Here is an 11,121-nt window from a genome sequence, read left to right on the forward strand (position 1 = left end):
TTAACTTATTTTATTTTATTCATTTTAGTGCAGTTTTGACAAAATTTACTTGCTAAAAAATCTTTTGTTAGACTACTTTATTTTATTCCTTTGATTGTACATGTTAAATAAAAGCTTGTTTTTAAAAAACATTTTTTTTTTACATTATTTTATTTTATAATTTTTAGTCCATTTATAAAAGCGTTGAATATTAAAAAGTGTTATTTTATTTTATGTACAAAATTTTGCAATAGATATTAAAATAATTCAACTTGCAATGAGAGAGAACAGAAGACTTGGCAAGCAAAATGTTATTTGCTTTTGTTTTGTATAAACATACATATGTACATATAGCAGCAGTTAATTTTATTTAAAGAAATGGCGTGTCGTCCATTTCCGCTGTAGCGTGGCATATATTTAGGCGCAATATTTAACTTCCTCTGGCGGGGCGACATCTGGAGTCTAGAATTTGCTACACTATCGCCGCGGCGCGCCGGCAGCTTTAACAATTTTATAGTGGTTTTACGTTCTTTGGCAAATTACGCTCTGTTAGCCATAAATCTTACTATTTTTTGACCGCCTTTGAATCAAGACCCCTGGACCATATGGGGAATTCATTTATATTTCAAATTACATTGTCATCGTGAATGGAACTATGCTGAATATTTGAAGTCTCTAACTTGTCGGGAAGTCAGTTTAAAATCGATTGGAAATTTCCGCGATTTGCGCGGGATGACCAAGTTAAATAAAAGCTTATAAAAAATAGGGACTTGGAAAGCGGTTTAAAAGTTGGTTAAAAATAATAAAAACAATGAATTCTTTTGTTGCATAATTTGCCGTTTGGCTTGTTTTGTGCATTAAAACTGTTTTTGATTTTGTCGTTTAATTGTTTTTTGTTTAAACAGCCTTATTTAAAAAAAAAATAGGGTTAGCAAAACACCTTATATCTAAAAAAAATACCAGAGCGACAAAATTATTTTTTCCACAACTAATTAACGGCAAAAAACGGCAAATTCATGGGTATAAGCGACATTTTTTGCTTGATGTTGTTTCGCTAACTTTATACACGTCCAAATTTTCAACTGCGCTTGTTCTCTTCACTGCTCAAGCTTCATATTGGATACTATTCAAAAGCATTCCTCCAATTTGTATATAGTGACCTATGATGAACAATCAAAGAAACCTTATTGTTACATTTATTACATTCATTTGTCGAAAAAAGGTTGTAAGCGCCACCAGCAAAGATGCTAGGCTTACTGGAAAAACGTGTTATCATCCATTGGTATTTGGATATAAAACGTTTTTCCATCATTAAAATTTTGTAAATCTTTTTTTTTTACTTGAAAGATATATATGGATATACATTTTAATTCACGGGCAAGTTTCTTGGAGACTGCTGCACCGAAAAATGGAAAACTAAATCAAATGACTTTATGTGCGTCGTCAAAAATGCTTTTTTCCATTCCTGAAAACTTATAATTATGTCGCTTACAACGTTATTTGCGGCGACCATTCATTTGTTTGTGAAAAAATTATATGTTAAGGGCTTATATAAACTAGATAACATCCTTGAGTTTCGTTCCTCTAACTTTGTCAGCTTAAAAATTACCTATTCGTCCTTGTGATTCCAAAAAATTTAAATTTAAACGAAATTTCTTATTGCGTTTGTTACCCATATTTTATTCTACATTGCATTGAACTTTTTAACAATTTTTGGAATTAATAATATCTTTGAAATTACAAAGTCCTTCAAAATAAAAAAAATTAAAACGCCACTTTAAATAAAAAAGTAGGTTTCAAACCCATTTATTATTATTTATTTCATGGTAAGAGAGCTTCTCAAACAATATAGAAGCAATTTTTTCGATTAAAGTTGTTGAATATCTAAATCCCGGGATCCCGGGATTGTGACAACGCCGTCCGGAAAATCCCGGGATCGGAAAAAGCTGAAAAATTAACATCCCTAGTATGCACATAAGCGTCTATGCGAGCGTCACCACGTGAATTTGCAACTTTTACTCACATTTAAGAAATGTATCCATCGTTTAAGCACTCCACGGACAAGCCAGCACCACCACTACTTTTTTATACAGAAGCCAATTAATAACAAATTACCATAAAAAAGCCCCTGCAATACTTGCAATACGTTCTTCCTATTTGCGCTTTCCTAAGGAACAAATCTATCGATGGAGACCGCAACCCATCGATAATATTAAATATTTAAAATCCATCGATTCTATCGAAAGTGCTATTGATTTCTCTCATGCTCTACTGACAGGTCTATAGTCGCCAGCATAATTAAGTTGCATTCGTCTTCTTCGCAACTGGCAAAATTATAATTTTTTTCCACATTGCTGGAAAGCATGAGCTGGTAAAAAAATGGTTTATTATATGAGTCAGAGGGCCTATTATATAATCAATTACTAGTTTGAAGAATTTCAGCGAGATTTCATCCTCCCCTATAGCACTACACTTAATTTTTGACAGAGCCATCAGAACCTCAACCTCGCTAACTGCCATAAATTTAAACTCGTGTTCTGGACTGGCACAAGATATGAAATCTTTTAGCACGGGAGCACAATTGTTTTTGTTGTTGGCACTGATAAAATATTCGTTAAGCTCATCGGCGTCAATTTCACACTCGGGCCACAGTTCATTCGAGGGGAGTGACGGATTTAGTCTTGAATAGCTGTACTAACGCTTTCCCATTTGGCATGCAGATGTGCTCGAAATATTAGCGAAAAAAATTATTAAACTTGCAACTTGCACTTTATTATACTAAAATATAATGATCTATAAAACTGCATACCCAAAATTTTTATAAAAACCAACAACAAAAAAAATACTTTTCGTGAAAAATTTTTTATAACATTTCAAATTATTACTTTTTAATTTTCTTTTTCATTTTCGGAGAACCCTACAATTGTTTTTAAAAAGTTTTTATTATGTAACTTTTAGTAGCTGGAACAGGAAAATCGATCTTCTTCAAAATTGGCACCTTTTCTGCACTTTGCACTAAAAAAATTTAAATAAACAAATAAAAAATAAAAAATTGCGCTCAACAAGTCACTTGACAATTTTATTAACTTTTATTAAAAAAAAATTATCAAACTGGTTGAGAAATGAAGGCTCCAGTGAATTATGAACTTTAAATTCCATTTATTGACCACTGTGCATCGAAGCCCTGCTGAATGATAGTGCGCACTTCTAACCACTACACCACAGCGACCGCAGCTGCAACTACGATCCCCTAAAATACGGTCTGAAAAGTACTAAAATAAATAATATTTCGATTACATTTCCTACCAAGCCAATTTTTTCGTCAAAATAATTATTCTCATGTAGGGCTGACAAATAGAGGCCAATTATCTTGACAAAGGGATGGCGATAATTCGTTCTAACTGTCCGTCTTCACCTGCTTCAAGCCCTCGCTTGCGTGACGATGCATGCAAGATCCCGCACGTGTAGACCGCAAAAAGTACGAGGCATACTTTTTCTCGCATACCCAGCGGTTTGCGATATCCCGCTTGCTGTCGATTGTAACTTTGGTAGTTTGAATTTTACCAAAATAAAAAATACAAATTTAGCAAGAGTTATACTGATTTCCACCAAGCCTTAATTGCAGTTTATGCTTATTGGAAAACGGAGATTACAACTCGAAGGGTGTAATCCCACCTATTAAGTAAAGCAAACGAAAGGGAAAAAGCAAAAATTAGAAGCAAACCTTGCCGATCACCCTATGTTAAAATTAATGGAACTGGAAATAGGCTATTAGTGACTATTTCAAATAATAAAATGGAGTGGCGAATTCCAGATTTTTTTTAAATATGAAAGCCGTGGGAATTTCGTGAAAAAGTATGCTTTCAAATACCCAGTCAACAAAACTACATCTCGCTTGCGAGAAATAAAAGCAGAGTGCAAGCGAGATTCTCAAGCAGGTGAAGATGCCCGGCAAAATACATGCAATACGGCGAAATTCACATTCATACGGAGTGGATTTTCTAAATTAGCCAATACATATGCTCTAAATATAAGCCAAATTGGACAACACTTAAATGCGATTTTTATAAATACTTCGACATCAGCGTCTTTTTGTGTAAAAAGTTGTCCTTGTGACATCGCCAGTATATGCTTCGAATATAGGCTAAAACAGACAATTTATACAAAAGTTTCTACATGTACCCGTAGTATTTAAAGTTCATTCCTCTAAAATTGGTTGGACATTTCGAAGATTAGCGGGTACGAACATATAAGGCCGTTATTTGTATATATTAAGGGCGGTATTATCACGTGCAAAGCGAATGAATTTGTCGAAGCGAACGGTTTGGGGAAGCGAATGGATTGGTGGACGCAACTTAAATATGCATTAAGAGTGTTCGCTTTTAACAGCTTGTGCAAGTTCTTTGCATCGCGAACACTTTTAATGCCTTCTGTGCCTTTTAATTCGGTTCGCCAAAATCATTCGCTTCGCAAATGATAATACCACCCTTAGATATTAGCGGTTCAATGGTTGGCCGTTCGGCAAACGTGTTTTGCACTGAACGACCGTTTTGACTTATTTCTGTTACTTTGGTAATGATCTCAACAGCTGATTTAAAGCAATTTTCTTTTCTTCCTTTAATATGTTAAACATAAACTTTGTAATGTACTTCGAGCCTTTATTTTCATCTAAATACTAATGTCCAACAGCTGTTTGCTATTTGGCTACTACCGATCAAATTTTCAAGCCTTCGGCCGTAGCGCTTGCGCGCTTTCCTTCGTTACGCTAGATTTACAGAAAGAAAATATATGTACGTGAAACTGCCGACTAACGAAGCAACCAGCTGGGTGAAAATACCCCTATTATTATACCCGAGCGCACTTGTGCACAAGGGTATATTAATTTTGTTCACATAACGGTTGTTTGTAACAGCCAAAACGAATCGAGATAGATATAGACAAATGTATACATAAATGATCAGGATGAAAAAAGAAATCGATTAAGCCATGTCTGTCTGTCCGTCCGTCTGTCCGTCTGTCCGTCCGTCCGTGTACACGATAACTCGAGCAAAAATTTAGATATCTCAACGAAATTTGGTATCTAGGTTTCCCTTAATCCAAGGTAGGTTGGTATTGAAAATGGGCGAAATCGGACTGTAACCACGCCCACTTTACATATAACGGTAATTTCCAGAAATACGAAAACTGCGATATTTTAGTAACTACTGACGATAATTCACTCAAAATTGACATTTACAATAATTTTTAGACGAAAAATAAGAATATTATAAATTTTTGCAAAATGGGCGTAGCCACGCCCACTTATGGTTACATGTGTATATCTTGGTAACCGCTGCACCAATTTCTTCCAAACTTGGCACAGTTGTTGGCCTTGGTACAGCATACAAAATTTTTAAAATCGGACGATAACCACGCCTACATCCCATATAACGGTAATTTAGAGAAATACAAAATCTTAGATAAATCAGTAAATATTGAAGCTAATTTATTCAAAATTGACGCTTGCAACAATTCTTTATCAAGAAATACGTTTATGGTAAAAGTTTGGAAAATGGGCGTGGCACCGCCCACTTATGATCACATATATGTATATCGGTAACCGTTCTACCAATTTGTACCAAACTCGGTGTGGTTATTGTGCTTGCCACAGATAAGCAAAACTTTGAAAGTTATTGAAATCGGACTAAAATTACGGCCGCTTTTCATATAACGGTAAATTTCAGAAATGCTTGAAACTTCAATATTTCGAAATTGAAGGACGCTAATTTACTCAAAATTGATACACCCCGGCTTACCATCAGCGGTAGCTTTCGGAAAGGTGAAAAACATATATTTAATACTTGCGCCGGGTATTTAATGTTCGGCTCCGCCCGAACTTAGACTTTCTTACTTGTTTTTTCCTTAATTTAGTATTTTTAAAAGCTGTAAAATTATTTCCTTTTGTTTATTTTCCTTTTAGGTCAAGCTGGGTATTCCGCTTACAAGTACATCCCTTACGGACCAGTAAATGAAGTTTTGCCATATTTGTCGCGGCGAGCCCAGGAGAATAAGGGTGTTCTAAAGAAAATCCAAAAGGAAAAACGTCTGTTGCTTTCCGAAATCCGTCGTAGATTTTTTACTGGTAAAATATTCTACAAACCTAAGGGGAAGTATGTTCCCATATAAACTTGCGTCATTGAAATAAGTCCATTACACAAATGAAAAAATAAATGAAAAACAAACACAGACATGATGAAACAAAAGAATGGTGATGTCTATTATGAAAGATACCTGGGGGTCACCAAGCACCGAACTCATACGCAAAATATCATGGCTGAACCAAAAAAAAATAAGAAGAATCAGGAACGTGTGAAATTTTATTTATACAAGTAAATCTCTAACTGAAACAATTAAGAATGATATTACGAAATATTTATATTAACAATAAATGTGAAACTACTGATATACATTGAAGAACCAACTTTGAGACTTACCTAAAACTTGAATGCAGTTTTCGAGAGCTACAAAACTTAAATTTGAAAATTACCCAGTACGGAAAGTAACAGGTTTAAATATCGATGTTCAACCAGTTTTTTGCCTACCACAACTAGTTGAAGATCTGACTTCCTTCCTTGGAACGAACTGTTGACTTTAATATGGCGGTGTCCTAGGCATCAGTCAATTATCCGACTCTGCATTTGATTTCAATTACTTTGAAATGCATTTGGCTTAAATCACTTCAAAGTCAGTATGTTTCGTGTGAATACACTTTCGTTCTGCACTTCATTTTCACAAGCTGTCTCTGTAGAGATTCGAACCCGGACCTTCTGGGAGCTAACAAGTAACAGCAGGCATCTCTGCACGCTCAGATAGAGCCAGACATGTAAATGTGCTTTCAAATGTTCAGTTTGAATTGATTTCAACTGCTTTAAAATGCATTTGACTTAAAGCACTTCAAGGTCAGTATGTTTCTTTTGCAGATGTCTTTTCATGCTGAAATACATAGTTAATTGCCCAGAATTAGATGATTTTTCAACTAATATTGATTTATTTGCAAAGATATGTATCAAAAGTGTAACCATTTGGTTTATCTCATTGAGGCTGCTAGGGGATTATACACCAATGTGAAATTAGTTGCTACATATCGTCGTTTAAAGTACAAAACCGCGTATCGTCATTCTGCGAAACCGCGTAATTGACATTTGCTGTCAAAACTCAAATTCTTGGCTCAATCCTTATCCATTCGTCTCGAAATATACTAGCCAGAAATGCGATTGATTTATAAAAAAATAATGTAAAATAATTTTTTTTAAAAACAAGCTTTTATTTAACCTGTACAATCAAAGGAATAACATGAAGTAGTGTAACAAAAGATTTTTTAGCAAGAAAGTTTTGTCAAAACTGCACTAAAATGAATAAAATAAAATAAGTTAACGTCTCGTTAAAGTTACTTAAAGCCATTTAGTGAAAGGAGTTATTCAAACTCTAATGAAAATTACTAACAATTTGTACTAATTTACTTCGTTTTTAAAAAAGCTTGTCGCGCGAATAGAAAACCGGCATTTAAATATCTGCATACATACATATACATACATACCTAACCAATCAGGCATGTACGCTGAATTCGCCGACAAGCTTTTTTAAAAACGAAGTAAATTAGTAAAAATTGTTAGTAATTTTCATTAGAGTTTGAATAACTCCTTTCACTAAATGGCTTTTAGTAACTTTAACGAGACCTTAACTTATTTTATTTTATTCATTTTAGTGCAGTTTTGACAAAACTTTCTTGCTAAAAAATCTTTTGTTACACTACTTCATGTTATTCCTTTGATTGTACAGGTTAAATAAAAGCTTGTTTTTAAAAAATATTTTTTTTTACATTATTTTATTTTATAATTTTTAGTCCATTTATAAAAACGTTGTATATTAAAAAGTGTTATTTTATTTTATTTAAAAAAATTTGCGATTGATATTAAAATAATTCAATTTGCAATGAAAGAGAACAGAAGACTTGGCAAGCAAAATGTTTGCTTACGTTTTGTATAAACATACATATGAACATATAACAGCAGTTAATTTTATTTAAAGAAATGGCGTGTAGTCCATTTCCGCTGTAGCATGGCATATATTTAGGCGCAATATTTAACTGCTTCTGGCGGGGCGACATCTGGAGTCTTCTAATTCCTAGAACGAGGTTCATATCAAGACTAGGTTGATATTTAGGATTTGCCACAAATAGCTTTGCTACACTATCGCCGGCAGGTTTAACCATTTTATAGTGGTTTTACGTTCTTTGGCAAATTACGCTCTGTTAGCCATAAATCTTACTATTTTTTGACCGCCTTTGAATCAAGACCCCTGGACCATATGGGGAATTCATTTATACATTAAATGGCATTGTCATCGTGATTGGAACTATGCTGGAAATTTCAAGTCTCTAACTGGTCGGGAAGTCAGTTTAAAATCGATTGGAAATTTGCGCGATTTGCGCTGGATGACCAAGTTAAATAAAAGCTTATAATAAAAAGATAACCATTTTGAAATATGAGTGTTTTTACTCTCTAGAAAATAATTTATGCAACGTCACATACGCATTTTGCTGATATGCGGGTTTGTACTTCAAACGACGATATGTAAGTAGAAATAAATTAATTTTTCTGAGGTAATTGGTTGAGCTATGCCGTACTGGGTAATAACAACGCTGTGTACATGCAGCCGTACATGCGTATGCACATATGTATGTGTGCATGAGCCGCGAGGATATCACCTGCAGCCGTAGATTCGCTAATCTGCATTTACATATGTATGTACTATGTAGTTATGTATGCACACTTGTATCCGTTTGCGCTCATCCTCACCGGTTCGTTATTATAGCTTATGTACATATCTATACATATGTACATACATGCATACGTAGTTGCTCGAAAATGCAAAAACATCTCGTCACTATTTTTATTTAAGTTGATTTATCTAGTTTGTGTATTTATAAGGCATATTTTGTGGTTTGCCCTAGGGATGGAAAAATCGATTGCGACTCCACTCTAGAATAGAAGATTTTCTCGAAGTAATCGATTTTAGAGAACCGATTCTAAATTTTCAGAATCGAACGACAATCGATTCTGAGAACTCGGTTATCTTATTTTTCTTACATCTTTAGATCAGTGCCCGCCAAACACTTTCCTGGGAAACGAACTATATTCGGCCTTTCACATGACCACAATCGGCTTCTTACACGTACACAATCCGAAGGTCAACAGAAAGAGTAGAAGAGCAACAAATTTTATTTAGTTGCATGCAAACAATAGGCGAAGCAGGTTGATGACGCATTATTGTTGAATAAAGTAGGTACACTGAGCAGGATGAATGAATATTCATTCAAAAATTTTATAACACAATTTTTCGTTCATACACCCCTAGAAATAGGTATGTATATGGTGCCAAGTCGTGTTTTTTCTTCATATTAAAAGAACTTTGTGAATTATGTATTTTTTTAATACCAGACTAGTCCTCAATTAAAACATCCAATATGTTTTGTTATTTATCTTTTGGTTTAATCGTTACTTTAAATTGTTCTTAAGTGTCAAGTTTTACCTAATTTTAAAATAAATATATATTAGATATATATATTTTTATTTTATTTCTACTTGAAATCAACGAAATTTTCTTTTAATATTCAGAGTGCTCGAAGCACGTTGTCTTTTTTGCTCAGAAATCCACACTTACGGCATTATTCATAAAAAATAAAGTAGCTTTATAAAAGGTTTATAAATTGAAAAATGTATGAAAACGTCAATTTATAAAACCCTTTAAACCTACTTTATTTTTCATGAATACGGCCATTAAATTATAAAAAAATAATAATAATTTTGCACAATACATACAAAATTTTACCAACTTTTTCCTTTCTTAGGGCCGTTAACTTTCATTATATGTTTCGATGTTGTATAGATCTAAAAAAAATAGCGCACAATGAAACAACGGCAAAAAAAACATACCAAAGTTTTTATAATAAGTAATACAACACAGAAATTTTTTCCGTGCATTACCACCAACACATTCTCATTTTTTGTTTCATAACTAATACATTCTCATTTTAAGACTTTTCTCTTTTTGGCGGGCACTGCTTTAGATACGCGTGAGTTGTTAGAATTGTGAAATTTCTGGCATACTACCATAAAGTTGAAGCACAACACCGGCGAACGGCAAATTTTTCGTCGCGAATGTTCGCCGAAATAATTAAAACACACTGATTTATATGAGAACGCGCACAATCAAAGCAAACGACGAAGTTTGCTCGACGACTGTTCGCGACCAGTGTTGCCGCGCCGTCTCAAGAAAATGCATCCCTGACCAAGCCAAAAATGTATCCAAATGTATCCAATTTTCTTTTTTATATATACATCTCATAACTTGTAAGAAAACCAAACATTTTCATGACATAAGACATAATTTAACCCATGCTAAGGACTTGGAATACATGTGCATAAAATCAAACATTTGTAATTTCAATTTATAAAGTACATTTTTTGTGCATAAGTATTTTGCAAAGTAAATATAATAAATACACTCTAAAAAGAGCATGTAAAACTACTACTGAAAGTATCTATTTTTCAACAAGAATCTGTATAAATATACGTATAGGATGTTCAGTATTTGATTTTGAACTTGAGACCTTTAAAATATACACATAAATACACATATGTAGAATGTTTAAAATTGCAAAAATTTTCAAACTACAAATACATTTCCTACTAATAATAAACATTACTTTATTTTAAACGTTTTATGTGTAAAAGTAAACAGGCAATGATTAATTTTATTACACTGCGTGCAAATTTGCATACATTAAAAGAGGAGACTGGTTACCTCTCTAAATATGCGCAAATACACAAAAATTTTTTAGAGTGTATTTAAAGTCTTTTCAGTAAAATTCATAAAAGTTTCCTTAAATAAATCAAATTTAGTTTTTTAAACTACATTGAAATCTTCTTTCTTTTTAAATTAACAAATGAAAATATGTGATATGAAAGAGATTACTACAGAAAGAGTATAATTTACTTTACATATATCGTCGTTTAAAGTACAAAACCGCGTATCGTCATTCTGCAAAACCGCGTAACTGACATTTGCTGCCAAAAATTGGATTTGCTCACACAAGCTCTT

The 11,121-nt window shown here is 33.4% G+C and overlaps 1 protein-coding gene across 4 annotated transcripts in view; it reads left to right on the forward strand.

The window, feature by feature from the left end:
- Positions 1–6,308, forward strand: part of LOC118734109 (proline dehydrogenase 1, mitochondrial) — a 181,146-nt gene extending 174,838 nt beyond the window's left edge. For all 4 annotated transcript variants that reach the window (XM_036463818.1, XM_036463819.1, XM_036463820.1 and 1 more), the window contains one exon: positions 5,939–6,308. In XM_036463818.1, coding sequence (XP_036319711.1) covers positions 5,939–6,144 — 206 coding nt within the window. In that variant the 3' untranslated portion in view covers positions 6,145–6,308. The remainder of the gene's footprint in view (positions 1–5,938) is intronic.
- The last annotated feature ends 4,813 nt before the right edge of the window (positions 6,309–11,121 follow it).

The sequence above is a fragment of the Rhagoletis pomonella genome, unplaced genomic scaffold, assembly GCF_013731165.1.
Source record: "Rhagoletis pomonella isolate Grant_MI unplaced genomic scaffold, Rhpom_1.0 Rhpom_scaffold_00002, whole genome shotgun sequence".
In the NCBI taxonomy this organism is placed as follows: domain Eukaryota; kingdom Metazoa; phylum Arthropoda; class Insecta; order Diptera; family Tephritidae; genus Rhagoletis; species Rhagoletis pomonella.